We start from the raw sequence: 26,694 nt of genomic DNA, 5'->3' as shown, positions 1-26,694 counted from the left end.
ACTACTTGGTGAGCTAACATTTATAGGTGGCACAATCAGACCTTCAGTAGAACGTAAAGACTTTCAAGTGAAGTGCTCTGGACTACAGATTTGTCTGGTGATGGGATAGGAACCTGTGTAAGTGAGACTCGGAGGGGACTGGTGCAGATTGACACTAGGGGTGAGGCAGGCCCCCCAAGCACGAATGCTGATGGGTGCACTGAAAGTATGAGACATTCCTGCTCTGGCACTGGGAATCCTTGGGGGCAGGGCTGCTGGCATGTATTGGCAGCAAAACATGCCCAGGAGCCCAGTTAAGACTGAATGCAGCCGGCTCGCTGTCTGTATGTTGTGAAGCCAGCCTGCAGGCATGCAGCAGATGTCCCTCATCCTGTGCCTATATTTCTGCCTAGAATTTACTCAGTTAATACATGGCAACCAGAAGAAGTACATCTGTGTGCATGTGCACTGGATAGACCCTTTCCAATCTGATATTTGGATCACAAGTGCCCCTGCCCTTGGTAATATCTGTAGTGGTTTGAACACAAGATCTCCCAGAGTACAGTCCTGGAGATTAATAGAGGGAGATGCTGCCTCTTTCTAAGAAAAAATTGGTCTTAAAGCTGTTAAAGACATAAAATGGTTGGAGAAGTCAAGGAGAGACAGCCTAGTGTACAAGTGTCCTCGTTTTCGTTAAACCACGACAACAAGGCAAACCAGCACAATAAAATGTCTGAAAGACCTGTGAGGGGAAAAAAGGCTGTGTGGGAGACTTGGTCCCGTTCTTGACAGTGATAGTGTGCATGCCACGCTGCCCCACGGGGCCACACGTACGTGTTCTCTGAGCTGCATAAACATTGCGATCTGAGTTATCTTACCTCTAGGAGTGCTTTATAGACTGCATGGAGAATGCTAAAGTTCAGATATGTGCTATGAAGAAAGATTTAATTTTTTAAACTGTGTCAGTTTGATTAGAAATGGCATATGTAGTTATCTTCTATTACAAAAGCTGTGAAATTGCTCACATAAAAGCTTAATTACCCATGACAGATAAAGTGGTGTTTTCAGAACATGGTCACTCTTAACATTCTTCCTGTATCATTCTTATTTTTTCCCCTCTACCATATATGCACATCCATAGCTATGTGTGCATGTCTCACTTTCCTTGAAAATATAAACTAAAATATCAGGTTGTATGTTTTAAAAAAATGAATATTCATACAATTAAAGTGTCCTCAAACACTGAGTGATATTATCATAACATGCACTCATTTTTTAACTGCAACTTGATCCAAAATGGGCTGTCTGGGATCAATGAGGAATGTGTATGTACACACACACATGAATTCAGAGGGAAAAAGTGCAACTCTTCTGAAGTGCTATTTAGGATTTCTGGGAAATGGGGGGAAAACAAAGAGAGGCATGATTTTATTTTCATTTCCTCAGTGGAGAGGAAAGACACAAAAGTGAAAAGGGGAGGGAGGTTAATGGCAGCTTTCAAACGAAGGCTTCTGTTTTCAAGACAACATGCATGATTGGGTTTATCCACATTCAAGACATGCAAATGTATTAGGCAGAATAAATATATGCCTTAGTAAAGTATTTGCTGTTCTGACATCCTTCTATTTTATACTGGGATTGAAAATGAAGCTGTTATACCCAAACTTCCCAGCCCCCCCCCCCCCCCCCCCAGTACAATATCCCCCACCCCCCCCAGTACAATAAGACTTCCTGTAAAAAAAAACAAAAAGTGATGAAGTTTTTCAACCCCCCCTTTTTGCTAGCTCCTGTATTTTTGTACTGCATATATTAAAGTTTAAAGAATATTGAGAAAGTCTAAGTGGGTAGCTTACACAAGGATGTGAAAGAGAGTCCCAGGAAGAAAGGACTTTCTTTTGAATCTACACACTTTTTAAAGTGAGTTTCCAGCTTTTTTGCCTATTATTTCTGTTAATTTAGACTCCTTTGCAAGCATTCATTAAAGTGAAAATTGCATATATTTTCTGAAGGCCATTCAGTTTGTCTAAAGTGGTTTCGTTAATTAACCAAATAACATATCAAGGAATGGTTTTCTTTTCTGTATGTAATTTTATTTTTCCTCCTTTTTTTATTAACTATATCAGCAATTATAAAATTAATTGCTAGCCTGAGACTAGTGAAATATCCATCCTTTTAATTGTCATTATTCTATAGTCATAGAAAAGCTTTGCATCACTACCAAACATTTAAATTCTCTCTCTCAGATGTGTCAATTAATTTATCTGTTTGGTCTCTTTTGAGATAAGTGTGTCAACATCTAAAGTGTGAAAGGAGAAGATTGTCATTAAAGAATCAGGCTGCAACCTGGTAGGCGTTCCAAACCATAGAGAGAAGATTGCTGTTACAATAGCAAAGAGAAGATCGCTGGTGCAATGATAGCTCTTTCTGTTTTATCTAGTTGTGCTAGTACTTCCCTTCGAGAAGCTCTTCAGAGGAGTAAGAACTTAATTCTCTTCAGAGTTTGTCAAAAAGTACCCTGAAAAGCAAAAGCTTCTTTGCTTCCAGAGCCTAAAAGCATTGTTCTGAGGTACCACGTACAATACAGAGCTGGAATTCCGAAAAGGGCTGACAGAGAGCTCATGAGTTAACAAATCCTTGACATTTCTGTAATGCAAGAAGTGTTTTATTTTGCATGTTCCAGAAAAGAAGTAGACACGTACATGCAAGCTGCTGCTTAGATATACTTGTCTTTCAGTAAAAAGGTTACAAAGAGAAAATGTTGCACTTAAGCACATTTCTGTACAAGATGAGCATGTGCTACAAGAAGAAAAAAAAGAAAGATTAACTACATGTGCTATTCATAAAGTATTGTTTAGTTCCTTTGTCTGTTGGTTGATAGCTGAGATTGTTGAAAGCAGCTATGGAGCAGTGTCAATAGAAGAGACTGAGGATGAGAATAGGACCACGGTTGCTTTATACAAATTAAAAAAAAAATGTGCTGGAAGAAACAAAGGAGAAATACATTGATAGAGAGATGTGGTTGTTTTGCTTTATACTCACGCTTCTCTCACAATGATATTCAAGAATTTCTTTATTCCACTATCAACAAAATGAAAGCCAAAACTGACTGAGATAAAAGCAAGCATCAAGGTTGTTCCCTTTGCAAATAATATTGCAGATTAATTCAGCATATGTCACAGCTTTGTTTAAAAGGTAGTAAAACCTGGTACGTCTGCAGTCAATTCTGTGTCTACCTTATTACTGCTGCTGTATTTCAGATAACTGGAGAATACTGTTGTTCTTAGTTTGAGAGAAAGTGATTAAAGATTGTACTTCATACTAAATGGTATTCAAATAAGCATAGGTTTGTGCAGGGGCAGCTGTGTTGCAAAAAGAATGCCAGTGAATAGTGGATAATAAAAGATACAGTAGTGAGCCCTTTGGGTTGAAAAAAAACAACACAAAAAACCCAGACAGAAAAACTCTATTTTGAATTACTGTATAGAACAGTGTATGTCTAGGCCCTGTGGTTATGGGTGTTGAAGACTCCTGAATGCTGTGAGCAAACAAAATGACCCACCAAATCTTTTTCATTAGTTAACTGTTAGCCACGTTGGACACATTTCTGAACTAAAGAGAGTATGTGTCCAATGTGAGTGATAAATTCCTCACCAACTTGTCTTTTTCTTGGAAATGAATAAATTACAATTTAGAGAGAACTCACTGTGTTAAATATTACTCATTCCATTAAGTAATTAAGCAGCGAAGCAGAAAGGAGAGGCACGAGTGCCAGACTTGTCCTTCACTGGATTTCCTATTTCTGCTTACCCAGTATCTTTTTTCTTTCCTTACCTTCCCTTTGAAAACAGTTGAATGTCTTTTCTGTTAATGGGAAGTCAGAGTCAGTTAAGAAATGTTAGGGTCTTCAGCCTCTGGCCTGATGGAGATCAGACACTCCATGTGCTGGTATTTGTTATGGAGGACGAGGTGAATGGGTCACTGAACTCTTCAACTGAGAAATGAAGTTGTCAAGATATATAGAAAGATATGTAAAACACATTTTCCATTCTTCGCCTCTAGAGAAGATCCTCACATGTCTTTGGGGAAAAAAAAAGGAAAAAAATGCAGGGCAGAAATCAACATTTGTTTTCCCCATGTGTAGGCTTGTTAGCAGCATTTTGGGCAAATATGTGCTTTACATACATAATGTATGTTGTGAATAATCTCAGCTGAAGGAAGGACTGTAGTGAGGACTAAGATTTAACAATGGAATTACAAAGCAATTTCAGTTAAATTTGTAATCTTGCTGAATTCATTTCCAAGAGCACACAGAATTTCATGGTGCTGATGTTTTTATCCAGGGCAAGCCAGCTATAGTGCCCAAGTAATCCTGAAACATGAGGGATGTGTGGAGTGGAGCAGTGCAGAGGTTGATTTTGTCTGCCTCTATTGTTGGATTGAAAGGAATGAGTACTAGGTTGATTGATATGCCTGGATGAATGGATTATTCATTTTTCTATGTGATTATAAACAAAACCCAGAAGCTGTATTGATCTGCCTCTTTTTTTTCTTTTTCTTACTAGCTTTTTTTAACTGCTTCCTTTACTAACTATTTTTCTCGTTAAAACAAAAAAATCTTGATGATAACTTAAAGATGGGGAATAAACAAGAGGAGTTAGAGGTGTGAGCAGGCCTGCAGGGCTGTGATCTTGTTGGCATCATGGAGTCATGGTGGGATGGCTTTTATGACTGGAGTGTTGGAATGGAAGGAGACAGGCTCTTTAGGAAGGACAGGCAGGGGAGACAAGGAGAGGATGTTGCCTTGTGTGTCAATGACTAGCTGGAGTGCATGGAGCTCCACCTGGGGCTGGAAGAGGAGCCAACCAAGAACTTATGGGTCAGAATTAAAGGGAGGGCAGGGACAGGTGACATTTACAGTGAGTGCCTGCCACAGGCAACCTGACCAGGAAGACCTGAGCAGGTAAGGCCTTCTATAGACAGCAGTAGCCTCACATTCACAAGCCCTGGTCCTCATGCGGGACTTCAGCCACCTTGATACCTGTTGGAGGGACAACACGGCAGGGCATAAGCAATCCAGGAGGTTCCTTAATGAATATATTGTCGGTAAATTCCTTCTCCAAGTGATAGAGGAGCCAATGAGGAGAGGTGCTATGCTGGACCTTGTTCTCCTCAACAAGGAAGGGCAGGTGGGGAATGCAAAGCTTAAGGGCAGCCTTGCCTGCATTGACCATGAAATGGTGGATTTCAACATCCTTAGGGCATCAAGGAGGGTGCACAGCAAGCTTGCTACCCTAGACTTCAGGAGAGCAGATTTTGGTCTCATTGGGGATCTGCTTGGTAGAGTACCATGAGGTAAAGCCCTGGAGGGAAGAAGGGCCCAAGAAAGCTGGTTAATATTCAAGGATCACCTCCTCCAAGCTCAGGAGCGATGCCTCCCAACAAAGAGGAAGTCTGGAAAAAAACACCAGGAAGCCTGCATGGATGAACAAGGAGCTCCTGGGCAAACTCAAACACAAAAAGCAAGCCTATAGAGGGTGGAAGCAAGGACAAGTAACCTGTGAAGAATGCAGAGAAACTGTCTGAGCAGCCAGGGCCCAGGTTAGAAAAACTAAAGCCCTGACAGAATTAAATCTGGTCAGGGATGTCAAGGGCAACAAAAAAAGCATCTGTAAGTATGTCAGTGATAAAAGGAAGACTAGGGAAAATGGGGAAAATGTGGGCCCTCTCCGGAAGGAGACAGGAGACCTGATTACCCAGGACATGGAGAAGGCTGAGGTAATCAAAACTCTTTTGCCTTGGTCTTCCCTGGTGAGTGCTCTAGCCACATCACCCAAGTCACAAAAGGCAAAGGCGGGGACTGGTAGCATGAAGAATAACCCACTATAGGTGCAGGTGAGGTTCAAGACCACCTAAGGAACCTGAAGGTGCATAAGTCTGTGGGATTTGCTGAGATGCATCCATGGGTCCCATCCAGGGAACTGGCAGATGAAGTGGCTAAGCTGCTATCCATCATATTTGAGAAGTCATGCCAGTCCAGTGAAGTTCCCACTGACTGGAAAAGGGGAAATGTAACACCCATTTTTAAAAAGGGAAAAAAGGAAGACCTGGGGAACCTCAGGCCGGTCAGTCTCACCTCTGTGCCCAGCAAGATCATGGACAGATACTCCTGGAAACTGTGCTAAGGCACACAGGAAATAAGGAGGTGATTGGTGACAGCCAACATGGCTTCACTAAGGGAAAATTGTGCCTGACTAAGCTGGTGGCTTTCTACAACAGGATTACAGTGTTGGTGGATAAGGGAAGAGCAACCGAAATGATCTACCTGGAACTTGTGCAAAGCATTTGATGCTGTCCCTCATGACATCCTTGCCTCTAAACTGGAGAGACCATGGATTTGATGGATGGATCACTCAGTGGATAAGGAATGGGCTGGATGGTTGCACTCAAAGACTTCTGGTCAATGGCTCCATGTCCAAGTGGAGACCAGTGACAAGTGGTGTTCCTGAGGGGTCAGTATTGGGACCAGCACTGTTTAATCCTTTGTTGGCAACATGGACGCTGGGATTGAGTGCACCCTCAGCAATTTTGCCAATGACACCAAGCTGTGTGCTGTGGCAATCACACTGAAGGGAAGGGGTGCCATCCAGAGGGACCTTGACAGGCTTGAGAGGTGGGCCTGTGCAAACCCCATGAAGTTCAACAAGGCCAAATACAAGATGCTGCACATGGGTAGGGCCAATCCCAAGCACAAATACAGGCTGGGCAGAGAATGGAGTGAGAGCAGCCCTGAGGAGAAGGACTTGGGGGTGTTGGTGGATAAGCTCAACATGACTGGGCAACGTGCACTTGCAGCCCAGAAAGCCAGCTGAATCCTGAGCTGCATCAAAAGAAGCATGGCCAGCAGGTTGAGGGAGGTGATTCTCCCCCTCTACTCTGCTCTGATTACACCCCACCTGGAGTACTGCATTCAGCTCTGGGCCCCCCAACATAAGAAGGATGAGAATAAATCCAGAGTACAGCCATGAAGATGATCAGAGGGCTGGAGCCCTTCTCCTGTGAAGACAGGCTGAGTGTTGGGTTTGCTCAGCCTGGAGAAGAGAAGACTCTGGGGAGACCTTATTGCAGCCTTTCAGTACCTCAAGGGGAACTAGAAGAAAGCTGGAGAGGGACTTTTTACAATGGCATGTTGTGATAGGACAAGGGGTAATGGCGTTAAACTGAAAGAGGGTAGATTTAGATTAGGTATTAGGAAGAAATTCTTTACTGTGAGGGTGGCAAGACAGTTGCCCAGGAAAGTTGTGGATGCCCCATCACTGGAAGTGTTCAAGGCCAAGTTAGAAGTGGCTTTGAGCATCCTGGTCAAAAGTGGAAGGTGTCCCTGCCCTGAGTCCTTTCAACTCAGACCATTCTTTGGTTCCAAGATCTAAATAATTTTTATTTCTGTGACGCTAAATAACTAAATTCCTGCATTACAAAAATATCTGCTTACCAAAGTATCAAACAAATGTGTATTTTCTAGCTGTACATTTGCAGAAAAACAAAATGCATTAATGGAAAACATTTTGCACCAAGTAATGTCTCAATATTATGCTAGAGACATGTAAAAAATTTAAAGAAATTATTTTGTGTCAGTATAATGGTGGTCATGACAGAAAAAATTGGAAAGCAGACATTTACAGAAAACAAGACAAGATGTCTTGAAGTAAAGACTGTAAAGAAGGCAATTTTATTTCAAAAGTGTTCATTTTCTTATTTCCAAACAAAGAGCTGAATAAGTCAGCATTCATTAAAGTGCTGTTAGCTAATAATGTATTTTGTAACTGAAGTGGAACTGTAATGACTGAGGGCTGATTTAAAATAAAAAATAAAGGCACAAAACCCCCTTGCCTTAAAGTCATGCAATTGAAAATGTCACTGGTAATCTGGCAAGCCAAGGGCTATTGGGTTACTCCACTCTAAATATTGTACAAAATGATATTGCAGTTATGTAACAACAAACTGCATGGGCTGCTACATATGAGACCTTCAGAACATCTGTGTTGGGCATTGCTCCATCTCAAGATGGAGCGATTCCTGCCTGCCAAACAAAACTGGCAAGAAAGTTGGGAGTCGTCCTGATTATGCTAATGAAGTGACATTTTAATCTTTCTTGGAGGAACAGATTCAGGTTCTCTTGTATATTGTTTCAATGTGATACTGTGTGCATAAGTAGCATTTCGTATATTCAATGAGAAAACTTTATCGTAGTTTATCATTAATAACTTTGTGGCAAGTAGCTCAAACAAGCATATTAAATTATTTGACATGTAATGTAGGAACTTGTGCTACATAAATACAAATGTTTTCCTCATTTGACTAGCAATAGACATACTAATAAGATTGGCCTGCCTTTGATAAAGCAGAAGATTTCCAAGCATAGATGACAAAGCTCTTGCTTGTTGGCCCTGTGGAATGTGGCAGGTAATATAATACTGCTGCTTTTCCACATTCTTCACTGTAAAAGTATATTTTAAATAACTGAAAATAAATGCTGATTATTGTTGCATAGTGGCAGGGATGCTTATTAATCTCCACCGACAACAGAGACAATCCCCATATTTTCATAATGTCATTCACAATTGCACATTGAAAGAGAACAATGAAGGTCTGTGTTGCTCTGCAGCAAGATGGGGTCTGTGTTATATATGCATTTATATGAATAGCTGTGTTTATTTTCATTTAGTTTGTTTATAGTCCTTATGCACTTAGTTATCTGTATAAACAATAATATTTACTCTGCTGTTTCTATGTATTTTTATATTCCCTGATTGTTTCTGTTGTCACTTGTACCTGTGTAATCTTTTTCAGTGAAGGTAAATACGCTTAATTGTGAACAAAATATAATTGCCATTTTCAGTTGAGAAAAACTTACCCTTTTCAGAGGGTAATTGCAATTGCAAGTTTGTCATTGTGCTACATGTCCTGGAAATTAAATAGTTTTATGTTATGCCAAAGAGATATTACTGCCATGTTGTGCTGGAATTCATAAGAAATAATAATATGAAATATAGCAAAATTTCACCAGAGAATGAAATGCAAATTCAAACAGGCAGAATGTGGTTATTTTCTCCTGTAGCAAAAATGCTTTTTCTTTTACAAAATACAAGTGAAACAATTCTGGAAAATGGGAAGACATTTTTAGATGTCAAGAATAGAAGTTTTTTCAGGACTAGTTGTGACATTATATATTTTATTTTTGTACCATGCTTTGAAGATACAAATTTTTATAGTATTGTCATACATAAAACCAGCTGTAATTGTTTAAGATCATTGCTTTCCCTAAATGTTCACCAGTGAGCCCATCAGCTGAGATCCAGTAACTGATCTTGTGATCTCATGTACTGAGTTACTTCACCTCAATTGAGTAGCCAATAACACAATGCTAAGGTGTGATAATGAATATGTTAGAGGCACTTAATATCTTACGAGAAATGGCTTGCTTCAGAAATGAATGTAGGACAGTGCCAACTAAATGATATGTATACTTAAAGGGTCTTGTATCTTAGCAGAAAACATAGTATGTCTGGCTAGGAGCACTTTGCATCTTGGTGGGTAAGAACTGTATTACTTGTCTTTCCTGTTTTTTTTTAGTTTGCAGTTATTTCTAGACAGAGTAATTAGTTTAAAAACCAATAATAAAAAAAGAAAGAGTGGAAGGAGAGAGAGAGATGTATGGCCTCAGAAGATAAACTATTTCTGCAGTTATGTCATGCGTGGGAAGTACTTGGTACATTTTGAGCCATGATGCTGATATTTTATACAAGGAGTGTAATTTTTAGTCATTGATTACCTAACATGTATTTTAAACAGTAACACTGAATTATAAGTTGTTATCTTTAAATATTTTTTTTGTTTGTTTTTGGTGGTTTTTTTAGAGTGTTCATATTCTGGAGCGGAAGGCTTCTTCAGGAAGCACAGACCCTTCTTTAAGCAAGCAGTTCCTTGAAAGCGACCCTATTTCTCTATCCAAGGTAGGCAAAAACGTGGGATGTAATCTGGGTGAGGAGTTGCCCTCTGTAGTTACAAAGTAGTTTGGCTGACAGCTTTGGGTTATTGTTTTATATGATTCTACTGTTGAGTATATTGTGAACGTGCCCTGGAGGCTCCTATTCCCCAGCTGAGGTGTTAGAGGGGCCAGTAACCTTTAGTAAATATTATATTAACAAAATCAAGGATTTGGATGGGGCTGGTGGTCTGGTTTCTTTTCTGTTTTTGTTGTTGCTCATGGATGGCCCCCAGGAACAAGTTTTACAATCTCAGAGTATGGGGCTAGAAGGGACTTTGATAAAACGAACCAGTTCAGTCCTCATATTAAGATAGAGGAAATCATATCCAGGTCCAAAAGTGCTTCTAATTAATAATTATATAAATTTTAAAAATATGTCCTAATGATATTCTTTTTAGGTAGTTTCTTAAAGTTTGAAATTTAAAATCTCTCGCTGATACATTTCCTGGGGCAGAGAAGTGGATAGAACTGTAGGGGTAACATCACCAGTTGCTGAAAGGTGCAGCCTTGTGAGTGGTGCTTTGCAGTCAACTTCTTCCTGGCTGAATTCTTAAGTTTTGGAATAACTGATTCCAAATAAGTTTAATTCCATATAAAGGAGGCTTCATTTTACAATACTTCATATGAAAAAGACTATTACTGAAAAGAAATGCTTTGCAGTCAAAATTCTGGGTTCAGAAGGTTGTTGGTAGTGGCTCCCTTACTCCCAATACCTGGGGCATATGCAGACCCTGGGACTGTGAATTGTGCTTGTGTTCCCCTGGTCCTGCTGCTTCATGCAGAGCTTTTCCTCACATAATATGTAGAGAATCACGGAAGTTCTAATGTACTAATGCCATACTTGAGAATTGGCATCAGATGAGGACCCTTCAAGCATATCACTTTCACGCTAGTTTTCCTGTTTCTGGCTGCTCTTGCATAATGTCCCTTGTGTTAAGCATACCTCATCACACCAAACCTGTGGGATGAGGCACAGTTAGGATTGCTAGGATGGTTTTAAGAACAGCTTGTAGCACTGATGCAGCAGAAGACGGGTATTCACATTGCGCTGAATAATCGCTCATTTTGTCCCTCTCTATCTGGCCTTTTGTTTAAATGACTAGCTATATGAAATTGTGTGATTTCTAGTTGAGAAGTAGTCAATACTGATGTTATCTAGTAGAGAAAAGGCTTATGCCTGCAGCTGATCTTCTAAAGGAAAAATCAATATGGTGAAGAATCAGTTGGCGGAGCTGTGGAGAGTTTCTCTGCTCGCCCCAGGGGACTCATAGTTTAATTTGCTCGCCTTAAGTGCCAAGTGTTTTTTTGTAGGAAAAATGAATGCATATATGTTTCCCTCTACAGTAGTGGAAGTAGAACGTTCAAGCAAAACACAGGGAATTGAAAAAGGTGGTTTTTGAGCATGGCATTTATAGGCACCAAGATAGTTCTGGTTTTATAGTTATGCAGGGAAAACTAAACTACGTAAACGTTTCGATTAACATTTACTGCAGTATGTAGTATTTGGGATAGAGCTTTTCACCCTTCTCAAAATAACAAGACCTTACTGAAAATTGTAGATTTGTAATTTGCTGTTACTTTTGAAATCATATTATCATAATCATACTATTAACGTTATCAGGGCTGCGTAACTTACTTGGAGATGTTACAAAAGGCTGACAGTGCTTGGATTTGAACGGTTTTGTGTGAAATGGAGGCAAACTTTTTTTCCCTTTAAATGTTTGTTACTATATGACCTCCTTCCTCTCTCAATAACTTTTCATAAAATTGTTGGGAGCTGTGAAAGATCAGCTGATAAAATTCAATTTTACAACTTTGTAGGATACAATTAGTCTTAATGAGCAGGCAATATGAAACTTTTAAATTGGTACAGAATTTTGTTGATTATAGCAGCAGAAAGAGAATAGAAATGAAGGCATGACTGTTTTTCCTCCTTAAAAATGTTGTTCTTTAGTTGTTCACTATGATATATTGTAAGTCTGGCTTGAATTGTACAGTCAACATGCCTAAAGTGCTAGGTACAAGAAATATGCTTTAATTGGCTCCCCTCCCTGAAAGGCATACAGCTGGTTATATATGGTCTGAAATAATGCAGTTCCTATTCTTTTCTCCACAGATAAAATTAGTTAGCTTTCCTATAAATTTCTCTTAATGCAGTGAAAGTGAATGCAAGAAGATTTTAAAAAAATAAAAATCCCTTTTGCAGATTTCTAAATGCGCAATTAGCCTGTGAAACTGTCATAAAGTGCCTTTGAAGACAAGAGCTGGCTACATTCAAAACCAACAACAAACCAACCTCTTCTGCTTGTTTTTCTGATTTTAAGGAAAAATTAGAATATCCAGAATCAATGTATCTTAAATATATAAATATTTTATTTATTTATATAAATATAAATATATAAAGAATTAAAATTATAAAAATATAACACAAACCAAATATTGTACTTTAAAGATAAGAAAATGTGCAGGTTTTTGTGATGGGGAATACCACAAAGAGCACTGTTAATGTATGCCCATATATTTAACAATATGGTTTCTTGCTCCTTTGTTCATCTTTTTTAGAGAAGGAATACTCGGAAGAAAGGTACATTTACATCTGAGTAAACTGCCCATAACCCACTTGCAAAATGTCTTCAGTCCTTTTAGTTACTACAGTGCAGTGCTAATTTGCGGGGTGCCTTCTAGATGGACTTAACAAGTGGTCAGAGCCACCTCACTTCTATTCCTGTAGCAGGTCTGACGTTTCTTATACTTAGGTCAGCCACAATTTGGTCTTGTATTTGGATGTATTTATTTCATTGGGATGCAGTCCTTGTTGTCAACAGCACATCCAGACCCACCCTCAGATTGTCACTCAGTTACAGTGTCAGACTTCTTTAAAAGCTTCAACTTCCTTTTAGTTACCTGGTGAGGGTTAGACTTCCGAAACTGTTCTTATTCAGTAGCATTAAATGAGATACAGCTGGACATAATACAGTGACCATGTAGTTTGCTACCTAAATAAGCTAACTTAAAAGCATAGCCCTTCTTTACAATTTGTTTTGCACTGGAGGATTTGTGCGCTACATGCAAATGAATTTTTTTATCATGTGTGTGCACAGTTAATTATCAACTTGTATTCATGCTTTTTCACCAGGAACCTGACAGCTGGGAAATCATAGAGGGTCTGAAAATAGGCCAGACCAATGTCCAGAAGCCAGACAAACATGAAGGTTTCATGCTGAAAAAGAGAAAATGGCCTTTAAAAGGTTGGCACAAGGTAAATGTCTCATAAAACAGTCAAAAGATTCATTACTTCATTTTATGAGTTGGAATTTTTTGTCTAGAGGAAATTAAAATGTCCAATAAACGCCAAGGATTTTGGTGTATGACTTTTTCTTCAAATTGTGTAAAGAATTACTTTGCGCGCTAGAAGCTTGTGGCTTCCAGATTGCAGAGCCTGCTGCCTAATGTATTCAGAATCCAAGTGGAAGTTGTAAATAATGCAGCAGATGCCTTGTGGTTTAAGAGGTTTAATCAATATCCCTTTTGTTCTTTCTGATATATTATAACAAAATATAGCCATGTACTGTAAGGTTGCATTGAGTTTACATTAAAGTACACAGGATAGCAGAGGAGAGCTGAGGGACTTTTGCATGGATCCAAGGTGTTTGTGCGGGATAACATTTCCCTTCAGGTATGCTGACTGGGCAGATTTGCTCAGTTTTGTCCCTGAATTTTGTTTGTCTTGATTGCAATCTTCTGTGTGGGCATGGAGTGGGACAATGCACTTTTGCCGTTAGGTGTCTCAATTCAAAACCAAACCAAACCAAACTACCCCAAAACTCAACCCCAAATCTCCTGTTTCTGTTTAGTTGGTTTGGAGACATTTCTCCATGTATAATTCTACTTTATTTTAGCCCTAAACCTGGTGCTCATAAACTCTTTTGTCTGTGTTTTATACCATAAGAATTAAGTTTTTTCCCCTTTTATGGCAACAAGATTTGTGGTATCGATGCTCAGCCATCTTTATGTAGCTGAGGGTACTTGAAGCGGGATTATTTTCTAGGACAGAATGCTTTTTACTGCAAAGGATAGTGGTGCCATTTTATATACATGGTGTTTTTTCTGGGAAAGCATTCACTTTGTTTTTTTGCTAAATACTGTGGGACCTACTCAGGTCTTGAGTCCGAATGCAGGCCATACTAGTATAAGTTACACCTTTTTTTAATTTCTGTGTTCTTTCTTGTATGTTAGACATATGCCTGCCACCCTTTTTTTGCATGCCTAGCTACCTTTGATTTTTTGGTTTTGTTTTACTTAAACAGAGTTTGTAGTTTCAGCAACCAAATACATATGCGCTACTTGAATTCAGTCTAAGGGGTTTAAAGAATTTCAAATGACATACCTGAAACACTGAAAGAACAGAAAAAGAGAGCTTATTAAAAAAAATAAACAAACCCACCACAAACAAGTACACCAAAAAACTCCTGAACAACCCCCAAAAACCACCTCCATCACCCAAAAACCCCAAACAGTTAATCGGATATATAAGAATATATGAAATAACCCATTGATTCTACTGCTTTAAAATAAATTCTGTTAATGTTCTGTTTCTTGGACATGTCTGTTTATGTAAGGAACTTTATAGAGAGCAAGGGGAGTCCAACTGTCACAGTTTCTATAAAGGAGATCACTACTGATTATCTGTTTTTCATGCTGACTTTAGAGAAGTTACCTGTGAAAACAATTTTTAATGTGATTAAGAGCTTCACAGTTCAGCATCCCCCTCTACTCTGCCTTACATTTCACCTAAGGATCTACGCCGAACATATGTTTTGAAACTGTGGGTTGGTTAATAAGTTTCTTTCTTTTTCTTTTTTTTTTTTCCACCTGTTTTTTTTTTTTCCCTTTTCCCCCTCACCTGCTGCCTTGATATCCTGCAATTTCTGTAACAATACTTTGTGGTGAGAGGCCAGTGAGGAATTCTAGAGACAGTAATTGTAGCATGCGCTGTGTTAGTGTTGCTACCAAAGCCATAGCATCCTCTGTCTATTCAACGCTGCAAGTCGTATTCTGACAGTTCTGAATGTGCTTTAATAGCATACCAGGTATGACACGTACAACTTGGAGAGTAGCTTCTCATTTTCTGAAGTGCAGTATGCTATGGAACAAAATATGAGGAAAAATAATTGTCTTTTGTGTGTGTGACTTAGAGATTCAGACCAGCATGAAATGAGTATCATGTTCTTGTGAAGTCAATTAACGACCATACCTAGTTAAAAAAACAACAGAACCAATACCCCTCCTGTTGTTTTGATATCTTATTCAAGAAGTTATGTGTCTAGGAAAGCACTGTTTTCTGGCCCTGCATGAGATATAGGTACCGTCTGCTGTGTGACTGACGTAATTTCCAGAACCATCTTCAGGAGATGTTTTCTGCCACTTAACTACTGACCCTGCTCATAGTGTCAATTTAACAGGTTCACATCATGAAAACACGGTCCTTCCTTTCCATGTCAGACAGCTTAGAGAGTCTAGGATAATATTTTGTTCTGATCTTGATTTTAACACAGGTGAGTGCTTTAGTTTAGACTCTAAAAATATGAATTAATTTATGTTAATTAGCATGTTTCAAAATTAGTGGTGGTAAACATAGGTTAGTGAATCTTATTTCAAGTCTAATTTTCCTGCTAGGCTGTATCTTTATACTGTGTGCCAAAGTCTATGCTAACTTGTCTGCAATGCAGCTTGGGTGGTGTGACATACACAAGCTAGGGCAACTTTAGTTGCAGGAGAAACACACTGTGAATAGAGATTTCTGCTCTCTGCTGTAAGAGCCAGTCAGCAAAATGAAGGTGTAGCAATGGCACAGATAGGCATCGTCAGGTGAGCCTAGCCCCGGGGACTTTGTCAATGAAGATATGGTGGCTCATACCATATCAATGGCTAACGCTCAAAATGTAAGCACTCATGTGACTTGGGTATGTTGCTGGGAATGCTGTTACACTTGTATTGATAACTGTATTTGCTAGATTACAGCTAGAAAAGGTATAATCAGCACAAATTACAATCTCATCTTTACCTGACTGTGTAGAGGTCTGTCAGGAGGCACAGAGTTTTGGGTGGTAGAGCCGGATTTCACAGCCTGTGGTTTTTTTCTCAGCTGGAGATCAAGGAGACCACAAGAACATCCGTATGTGGGTCTTCCTTTTGCACTAGGAAAGTCTTTTCAGTTTTTGGATAGGGAAAGTAGGTTGTTAATTTTAAATGTGACCAGCTTCTGTGGAAGGAAAACGGGAAGAAAATGAAGAAACAGACGTAAATCTTGACCTACAATGTCTTTCTTATAGAGTTTATTGAATTGGCTGGAAAACTGAAAAAATACCCTTCGTTATTGAGGTTTGTTAAGTTAAACCTAGAACATAATGTTGAAAAAAGAATAGTTTTTCTTGCTTAGAGGACAAATGTTGTCAAAAACAAGCAAGAAAATTATTCAGTACTGTATTTATCCTCTCTTTCCAAACCACAAACATTCCTTAATTGCTACAGAGTAATCCTTTGCTTTCGCAGATGAATTATTACACATGGTTTAAATTGCATGTGCTTATTAAAAAAGAATGATTTCTTTTTCTTTCAGAGGTTCTTTGTCCTGGATAATGGAATGTTGAAATATTCAAAGTCACCAATTGATGTAAGTAAAGGTGAAGACCATTTTAAAATTTGTATTGGAATTCAGCCTGCCAGGGTGATCGAATCTCATGCACACTCTGGGCATATTGTTGTGGTTTAACCCTAGCTGGCAACTAAGTACCACGCAGCTACTCATTCACTTCCCCCTTGCCTGCCCACCAGCAGGATGGAGAGGGGAATCGGAAAAAGGTACAGCCTGTGGGCTGAGATAAGAACAGTTAATAATTGAAATAAAGTAAAATATGATGATGATTGTGATTATGAGAATAATAATAGTAATAGTAATGAAAAAGGAGATAAAGAGAGAGAGAGGAATAAAACCCAAGAAAAACAAGTGACGTACAATACAATTGCTCACTACCCACTGACCAATGCCCATCTAGTTCCTGAGCCTCCCAGCCAGCTCCCCTCAGTTTATACACTGAGCATGAAGTTCTGTGTTATGGAATATCCCTTTGGCTAGTTCAGGGCAGCTGTCCTGGCTCTGCTCCCTCCCGGCTTCTTGTGTACCCCCTCACTGGCAGAGCACCGGAAACTGAAAAGTCCTTGACTTGGAGTAAGCACTACTTAGCAATATGTAAAACATCGGTGTGTTATCAACATTGATCTCATACTAAATCCAAACCACAGCACTGTACTAGCTGCTAAAAAGAAAATTAGCTCTATCCCAGCTGAAACCAGGGCATATATTTATGACAACGCACACGTGAAAGTTGTTGATGAATTCAAAGAGAGATCTTGTATGGAAAGTGTGTAAGGTTTTAATTCTGTCCTCAAGAATTCTACCTTTTCTTACTTCTATGAAAATAAAAACTAGATTACTTAAAGTAGTTTATTTAATGAAGGTACTTGAGAGATTAGCCTCATGTATTTTTCAACTTTTATGTCCGCCAGAGCTGATTATTCTGAGATGTGTGGATAAGACAGAGAATTGATTAGAATGTACTCAAGAGATGTGAAGGGTAGTGTTAAATTAGATCTGCTACCAATAACTATCAAGCGGTAGCAGCAGGGAGCTAAGTATGGTCTAATTTTCTCTGCTTCTGACTTACCTGTAGCTGTGTACTGGTGTGAACCAACACTCTTTTAACATTGGAGTTGGCTCTGCACCAAGCACTTGTGAGATGCTTTTTTCTGTCTATACATACAGTGGTTAGTCTGACTACAGGTTTTATTTTTTAATATGGCTTTATATTAAATTGTTCATAAAATGCGAAGTGATTTCAGCCAGATATTTTTCTGTTAGATATAGTGGAGAATTTTGTGTTACTACCAATTTCTTACCATACTTTTTGATTTTAGATACAAAAAGGCAAAGTCCATGGGAGCATTGATGTTGGTTTATCAGTTATGTCTATAAAAAAGAAGGCTCGTAGAATAGATCTTGACACAGAAGAACACATCTATCATCTGAAGGTAAAAAGTGTTGCAAATACTTATCTCTTTTCATCTGCAGTGGAAATAAATAAAAATGTAAAAGATGTGCAGAAAAGTAGTATTTTGAATGCTTTCTTGATAGTGAATTTGTTTCCAGGTGAAGTCCCAGGATTCATTTGATGCATGGGTTTCAAAATTACGCCACCACCGGTTGTACCGTCAGAATGAGATTGTGAGATCTCCCAGAGATGCTAGCTTTCATATATTCCCTTCAGCCTCTACTACAGAGTCTTCACCAGCTGCTAATGTGTCGGATGGAAAGGTATGTTGTGTTCTTTGAAAACTCATGCCTGCTGGGCCTGCTTGTGGGCAGTTTCAGTGGGCTTTGCTTGTAATGCCAGTAAAGAGGAGTTTCTACTGTGGGAACCAAAGGCCAGCAAAAAGCTGTGAGACTGTGCAGCCTTCATTAACGGGCTGCTGTAGAGACCTTGCAAAGAGTCCACCATCCCCACAAGAATTTATACTTACCTTTGTCATCAGGGATAAATCTGTCTCTTTACTATTTGATAACCTTCTGTCTCTTAAACAACAGCTTTTCTAACTGGTGGTTAGCAAACACAGTTGGCTTGTGAGGTTCTTGGTTTGGTTCTCCAGTATGCTGATCAGAAAAATCTGCATCTTGGGGAACTATATAGTCAAATCACAGATGTCACTGAAATCACAATGCATATTTCGTTTTCTTATTCTGAAATAGCATGGGGATCACATTGACTGAGAAACACAGCAACAGTAAATTTAAGCATTTTATTATGCCGTAGGTGCAACAAAATAGCTTCCCCTGGCAGTCTTCTATACCTTGTAGTAACAGCCTTCCTGCCACCTGCACTACTGGTCAGAGTAAAGTAGCAGCCTGGTTGCAGGACTCAGAAGAAATGGACAGATGTGCTGAAGGTTAGTCTTAACCTTTTCATGGCTTGTTCTTTCAGCAAAACTTCTTGTTCATATAAAATAAGAAACAGTCAGTAAAGTGGTTAAGTTGCATCTTTACATGCGCATGAAGTAGCTTTTCGGGTAGGTAGATACTTGTGGTGGGAACCTCCTTCTCTGCAAGTTTTAGGATGTTGCTTTTAAAATTTATCTTAGTAATCTTTATTATCTTAATGGATGGCATTGTTAAAATATGATCAACTTTTGAGGTCTAGACTTGTTGCTGACTTCCATAGAAGTAACAAGTGCTCAACATATCTAAAAATAAGCTTTTACTTACTACTAGGGATTTGGACATTTAACTTCTATAATGCAATAAGGTGCCAATGATGTACATAATGGTGAAAAAAAAAAAGTCTGAACTGAAACACCTAATGTATTTTTGTTTTATATCTGTTAGATCTTGCTCACTGTCAGTCAAACCTTGTGGAACTCAGTAAACTTCTTCAAAATTTAGAAATACTACAGAGAACTCAGTCAGCACCAAATTTCACAGATATGCAGGTAAATATGCTTGAATATAAATCATCACACTGATCACACTGAAACATTTGCTCTTTGTGTTAAAGGAAATACAGTGATGTCTGTTAACTCAGAATGATTTTCTGAAATTATATTAACTCTTGTATGAAAAGTTTTATCGTATATGTTTATTTTAATCATGTGTAATAAGACATTAATTATTTGGGTTAAATAAATGATTAAGTCATTTGCAAAAGTGAGAACTGTTAAAATAGAGATATCTGTATACATTGAAATTGTATTTAAGAAGTTTTTTTTTGTGCTGCACAAGATATTTTAAGTTTTGAAGGAGAGAAGACCCAAAGACCCTCAGAGGTGAAGTTGCATGCCTTAGAAAAGAGGGCATAAGTACAAAGGTCCCAAGGGTTGGACCATTTCCCAGTTCAGGGTGAGTTTTCCTCTTGACTACAAGAAAGCAACAGCAGATCGTAAATCCTAAATACTTTCTTCCTTTTTCACTCAGTTCCCTTGAGTACACACATCTCCCAGTGGTGCTGATGCACTGGGAAGTCTAGTTCCAGTGAGGTAACAAGACTTTACCGTTGATTTCAGGAAGAGGTGAACTCTTCATTTCTCTGAGTAGTACCAGAATAGAAATCCATGAGGATTTCAAGATCTGGTCCTAAGTATTGTGCACTCGTGAAGAAAGTATACCAGTAGTTTTGGTAAATGAGCTAAGGATACCATGTGTTTATAGAAGTGTATGGATAGCTACAGCTGGTCACTGTAGTAGTTGCGGGCCCCAGCAGTGGCATTCTTCTCTTTACTTTCTAATTTGTAGATGTCTAATGCTACAGTTCTTTACTAACTTGCTGTACCGTCTGTGTTGCTTCTGTCAACTTAATAGTACTTTGTCACTTTTAACTATTTGTGTAATGTAGGCTAACTGTGTAGATATTTCAAAGAAAGACAAGCGGGTCACGAGACGATGGAGAACAAAAAGTGTCAGCAAAGATGCAAAAATTCAACTTCAGGTACTGAACGCACTATGTTTTATTTTTCACTGTACTTTTAGATTAACTTCTAAGCATGGAATGATTTATTAGCTGAAAGTAGGAAGTCGGTGTACTGTCTCTTATGTTCCTGATGAAGTAAATTAAATCTCAGTTTGTTGTTTAAAACTCAGAGAAGGTAGTGAGAGAAGTATTGATTTTACTTTCATTCATATGAAAACATTGCCATCTAGGGAAAGGAGTGGTATCTAAATACTAGTCAATTAAGGTGCAAAAAAGGCAATATGCATGCAGCATACGGGGATACTGATGTTCTATCTCAAACTTGCCAAGAAGGGCTGTTGAACAGGTGACATCAAGCTAAAAGAAGGAAATGTGAATGAAATACTAAACACACCAGTTGTCTTTGTTCAGACCTATACTAGGAACCTTACCAATAAGAAGTATTTTCACAAGCCGTCTCTTATGGAAAAGGCTAGTATGGGAAGAAAGGGAATAAACCAAAGAATAAGTTACGTGAAGAAAAAATTGACCCCATCCTGCCTTAGAGCTGAAAAGTAAAAGCACAGAAATAAGCATAATATTCTTGTATTATTGCTAGATCCAGGGTGTCTTACTGTGTTTTGTCAGTAGTTGTGTATTTTGAGGTCTAATCAAAAATCCAATTTTTTTTAATGGTTGAGCAACCATTAATGAAGACTATATTCAACTGACTACAGGTGCTAACAGTCACCACTGCTACAGAATAATTAAGTGTCAGCAACTTTTGATCCATTTAAATTCCTTGAAATTCATGCAAACTTTGAAAGCCTTTAATATTTCCCCTAGAGGCGTAATAAGGAGTTTTCTGTGACTCATTTAAAATTAATAACCTTAAGGAAAGAAGAAATTGTAGTTGCGTCAGCTTTCTCATTGCAGCTGTTATAGGTGGTTTCTTTCTACCCATTATACTAGATAAATCACAGTAGGTTAAACAATGAAGCATATGTTAGGATGAAAATGATTGAGTAACAAAGGAATTTTGGTTATTGATGATGTCCAATTACCTGCATTTGAAGTATCAATGTGTTTCCCTGCTGCTGAATAATATAGACAAATAAAAATATCAGGAAAATGAATGCAAGTACTTGGTGCCTAGGAAGAGACAGTGCCAACACTGTATGTTTTTCTTTCATGCCACAGTGCTCTTAGAGAAATTCCTCTTCAAAAAAATGATGAAAAAATGATGAAAGCACTTAATGTATGATGATCTAGGATGGGTCATGAGGAATTACAAGCTGTTCCTGTGTTGCCTGCACTTTGCCAAAGTGACACTGGCTTAGGCTTCTGTCATTTTGGCACCTGACTCTCAGACTGCTCTTTGTGGTTTAACAGTTGTGCCTCAGCTCCTAAAATTCTCAAATGTGGTCGGTTTACAGGTTCTCCTGAGACAGTTTGTGTGCATAGCACTGCTTTACATGGGTCTGTCACTTCTTGCGCAGTAATAAACTCTTCCTAATTTGGGTCAGCATTAACTCCTGGCAAGTGTAATCCTGGAAATGTAAAGCTTATTTTGTTAGAGCAAAGCACTAAATTATTGTTGACTGATTTATATATTAATTTGCAGTGAAACAGAAATTAAAACTATTCTAAATTGTATGGAAGATGAAGACTCCTTTTTGGCTGCTTGTTTTAGGGGATAATGCTAATACTAACATTAACTCTAAGCTAGTTGCACTATTAATTCCATTTGAAGTACTTGCATGTATTTATTTTAGAATGAGCAGTCATTAGCTACCATCAAAAGACACTGATAGTACGATGTTGAGAAATATCCTTCTGGGGAGCATAAAAATTAGGGAGCTTTATATATAGGTGTCTTGATCATGAGTAATGGGGAACAAGGGTGTAATTCTTGCTAGCTTAGCATCCACTGCGTACAAAGCAAAGAGGGAATTCTCCCATCCAGATTTTGTGTTGTACTGGTTGGCAGTTTTTTGTTGAGAAGATAGTTTTTGTTGCATTCCTGATAACACATTCTGCAAGACGAATGCTAGATGTATAATGTGTTTAAAACATACTTTTTCTTGTATGAAAAGCTACTTGCTTGTCTTAGATATATGTATTTACCAATTAGGCATACCAGTTTTGTATGCAGTTAACTTGGCTCACACAGCTAATCCCAATGACTACAGTGGGGTTACTCCACAAAGTAAAATTGAGCATAGCATGTGTATATACGTTTGCAGGTTTGGGTATTTAGTATTGCTAAATTGTTTAGAATTAGTTTAATTTACAGACTTAGACTCAAGAGTAATACATGGACTTCTTCTCTGAAGAAAGATTGCTTTTATGAAGGTTTATTTTGTTTTTAAAAAGCCTATTTAAAGTCTTATGAAAATGGCCTGCAACAAGTTAGTTGGCCTGTATTCATTCATTTTACAAATGATGCTTTTGTACAAAACTTGAATTGTGTGGTTTGTTTTTTTCCCTTCATGTAAAAGACCAATTTGTCATTCTCATGACATTCTAAAGATCTTCAAAAGAAAAAAAAAATACTGAAAAGCAATAAAATGAAATAATGATGATTTAATTTTCCTCAAAAGCTCAGAGTTGTGAAATTCCAAGACTTCTTTTCTTTTTTTTTCTTTATTTTTTTATTTCCTGCCCCCTCCACCCGGGGAGTAGTTTAATGGAAAACTATATAGTATGGAGCAACCTGAAAAGTCATCTTGCTCTACTGAGGCTTTCGGCTGAGAAACGAAACCAGACCTAAAGGCTGACTTATTACTTTTCCCCTTGAATAAATACTTCTTTATATTGTAACTCAGATTTTGACCTCACTTTCTAGTGTGTTGAGGGGAGTGTGTGGTTCTGCAGGAGTCATTGTTCCCATTTTAATAATGTATACCTGCATTCATAATCTTGTAGATATATATATATATCTTTGTGCATATCTCTCTCTCTGTACACATAAATATTTATATACGTCCCTATTAGTTAAACAAGAATATGCTTCCAGACTCTTATTCACAGAATAGACATACTTTTGTGGAGCACAAAGTGCTTTACATGATGCATATGCTGTGTTCTTTGCTTTAACATTTTTACTTATATGGCACTCAGACTGCTTTTCAGAAAAGGTAAAAATGTGTATAGATTTAGAAATGCTGAAGTGGCTATACGTGAAGACATGGGGAAAGGAAAATGTAATGGGATTGAAAATAATTTTCTAAAAGCAGAAAGGTGGCTTTTCTAGTCTTCTAAAATCTTAGAATGATTTAAAAATGATAATGGTTTGATTAGACATTAAATAAAAAGTTTATGATAGGTGTGGAGCTCCTCTGTATTAGACAATTACTTGTTTCACTGTAATGTACCATGATGAAATTTTCTTCAGAGTAAAATAGAATCGAAATAAAGCAGGATGAGGCCACAAGTTAGGCATGCAGAAGAGGAAGTATTTTTGGAATACCTAGTTTTCATTTGTGCTGCCTTATCTTTATTGCGTTGCTTCGAAACCCAAGCCTTTAATAATGTACAGGAAAAATAGCTGGAACTCAAAAAAGTGGTGTGTGGAGAAAATGAACAAATAGGCTTAAGGATGGATGCAGAAATGCTGCAGCTGTGCACAGGGATGTTTACATAAGCAAGCTCACTATAACATACACACTGAAAAGTTTTACCATTGAGATGCATCCATCTTCAGTGACCACAGTTCATGCACTTCCACTAATGCAAAGTGATCTCTTCCAGAATTCATCTTCTAGATTAGGGGTCCTCAAACTTTTTAAACAGGGGGCCAGCGCGCAGATGAAGTGGCAGGCAGTCATCTGTGGCTGCTTGGATTCCCCCCTCAGCCCCCGGCGGGGGGGGGGGGGGGGGGGGGGGCGGGGGGGATCTGTAAATACCGGGGGCCGGATTGAGGACCCTGGGGGGCCGTGTCCGACCCGTGGGCCGTAGTTTGAGGACCCCTGTAATCTAGATGGTCAAGTGACCCCCAAAAGGAGTTTGTTTTTTGTGTTTTCTACCATGCCATAGCATCCTTTTTGTTTTCTTATTCCATAATTGCCTTATGACTCTGAATGGCAATGCTAATAGAATTTTTTTCCTTTTTTGGTAGTCTTAGTGAGTGCACTGCAGTCCAACTCATCTGGAGATAATTTTAGTGAAGTATCTAGCTTTTTTATGTCTCTGGCATACACAACTGAAAACATGTGATATGTCCTCAGAATGTGTAGGCCATAAGAGTTAACACAATTGAAATCCACTTAAAGACTCTCCCTCTCCCTTTTCTGATCACCTTTCATCTTCCTGTGTCCCGTCACCCCTTTCCATCTGTTTTTCTACTTCCTTCTCTTCTTGCATTCACTGTCAGGAAGGGCCGGCACCGAAGGGCCAGTTCAGCACAACACGACGCCGGCAGAGACTAGCAGCTGCAGTGGCTACAACAGTGAGTGGATTTAAAAATCAAGGGATAGCTCTAAAGATGGGGAGCTGTGTAACTTGAATGTGTAATAAGCTTATGAAAATGTTTCTTGCGCTTTTTGGAGGTGTCCATGCTACCCACTTTTGGCTGAGTTTCTTAGAAGTGGTCAAGCCTGACACAAAGGAATTCCATAAATGTGGGTCTGAGCTTGTTTACATGGTAACATATCCCTCCTCCTTTACGCAAGTGCAAGTGACTTTTAGACTCAGGGCCCTGCAATATTTAAGCATGCCTTGACATACTCTGCTATATACTATACAAAATGGAAAGAAATGATCAAATTTTGTTAAAAGATTCTTGTAGCAGTCTATAGCAAGACAGCAGAACCAAAGCAAGTTGTTACAAACAACCATGGAATTACACAATTTCCTGGGTTTTTTTGTTTTTGGTTTTAGTAGTATAAGGTTAGTCTTTTCATTTGAGACACTTTCTATTACATTCCATAGTTCAAAAAGTCATATTACTACCTCTAGTGTCTGTATTTAGTTTTGCTAATTCTCTTAAGTCTTTGACTTCTGGAGCTATGAAATCAAGACAAAGGCTGAGAACTGGAGGGGAAAGCGCTGTCTGTGAAATCAAATTAGCATCAAAAGAATATCTTCAGCTGCTGCTTTATCAGGAAAGCACTTATGAGGGGCGCACAACAGAGACATTAATACTAATCCATCAACTGATTAGTACAACAGCTAGACAGGGAAGACCCTGTGCAGCCAAAGACTGAAGTGAGCTTTAAATACACACCTCTTACCTAGTCCAAGCAGTGAATGTTTTCACCAGGCTAAAGTACTCCAGGGTCTGCTGCTCTAGCCCACAGCTAAAATCCCCTAGATCAGACATAGCTTCTACTCAAGCTCAAATACCTTGGGCTGCTGCTACTTGAACCACAAAACTCAGTTACTGTTAGGCCCTTCTAAAAAACATGTAAGAAGTCAGCATTTCTCCAGTTCCCAGATTAACTCATCTAAATTTAATGCCCCGTAATCAGTTGACGCTGAATGCTGTGCTCAATAATTGATTGATGTTCTGACCTTATCGATCTGCCTGCCTAGCAGAGAAATCAACCTGCTTCCTGGTTTATGTGTCTGAGCAGTATCAGTGGGAGGCTCTAACCAGGAGGTTCCGCAGTAGTTAAATAGCATTGGCAAGAGCTGTACCAAGGAGTCCTTCAGGGGAACAAATACAGCTGGACTTAGATTGCAAGGCAGTAGGAGTCCAGGGAACCGCTGAGTTATTACCTGCAGCTGAAGTGAGGACCCATTGAGGAAGGTCTTGGAGGAGCTAGAAAAGGGAGCTGGAGCAGGAGGAAGGAAAACCAGAGGCACCAGAATGACTGTACTGCTGTTGCAGTGGTCATGGCAATGGCCCATTCTTCCTGGCTGATGTAGCACAGTGCTTCTCTCCCAGACAGTGAAGCTGTGTGTATAGACTGAGGGATACAGAATTATATCAGTTAAATGCACACAAGAAAGAGGAGGTTTTCCTTACAACCCACTCTACCAGGAACAGTCTGTTCCTACATGAACACATAATTTTGAAGAAGGTGATGGATGAGTGGGTATTAAGTCCCTGGCGTAAAGCAGAAAGGATAAGGTACATCTGAGGTCATGTCTAGAAGAGTGTGTGTATGGAGGAAACTGAAGTGATGCATCAAGAAACTAAATATTTTGAAAAAAACTCCAAAACAACAACAA

At 38.8% G+C, this 26,694-nt stretch overlaps 1 protein-coding gene across 4 annotated transcripts in view; it reads left to right on the top strand.

Annotated features, from left to right (window-relative positions):
* The window catches only part of OSBPL6 (oxysterol binding protein like 6), a 108,835-nt gene that overhangs the window by 52,065 nt on the left and 30,076 nt on the right, over positions 1 to 26,694 (top strand). For 2 of the 4 annotated variants that reach the window (XM_055719106.1, XM_055719107.1), the window contains exons 3-11: positions 9,894 to 9,989; positions 13,161 to 13,283; positions 16,644 to 16,697; positions 17,999 to 18,112; positions 18,231 to 18,395; positions 18,892 to 19,024; positions 19,461 to 19,564; positions 20,464 to 20,556; positions 24,893 to 24,967. In XM_055719106.1, coding sequence (XP_055575081.1) covers positions 9,894 to 9,989; positions 13,161 to 13,283; positions 16,644 to 16,697; positions 17,999 to 18,112; positions 18,231 to 18,395; positions 18,892 to 19,024; positions 19,461 to 19,564; positions 20,464 to 20,556; positions 24,893 to 24,967 — 957 coding nt within the window. The remainder of the gene's footprint in view (positions 1 to 9,893; positions 9,990 to 13,160; positions 13,284 to 16,643; positions 16,698 to 17,998; positions 18,113 to 18,230; positions 18,396 to 18,891; positions 19,025 to 19,460; positions 19,565 to 20,463; positions 20,557 to 24,892; positions 24,968 to 26,694) is intronic. The other 2 variants (XM_055719108.1, XM_055719109.1) reach the window with 2 other exon arrangements.

The sequence above is a fragment of the Falco cherrug genome, chromosome 8 (assembly GCF_023634085.1).
Source record: "Falco cherrug isolate bFalChe1 chromosome 8, bFalChe1.pri, whole genome shotgun sequence".
Taxonomy (NCBI): Eukaryota; Metazoa; Chordata; class Aves; order Falconiformes; family Falconidae; genus Falco; species Falco cherrug.
The sequence above is the reverse complement of the archived record's forward strand: the minus strand, read 5'-3'. Positions and strand labels throughout refer to the sequence as shown.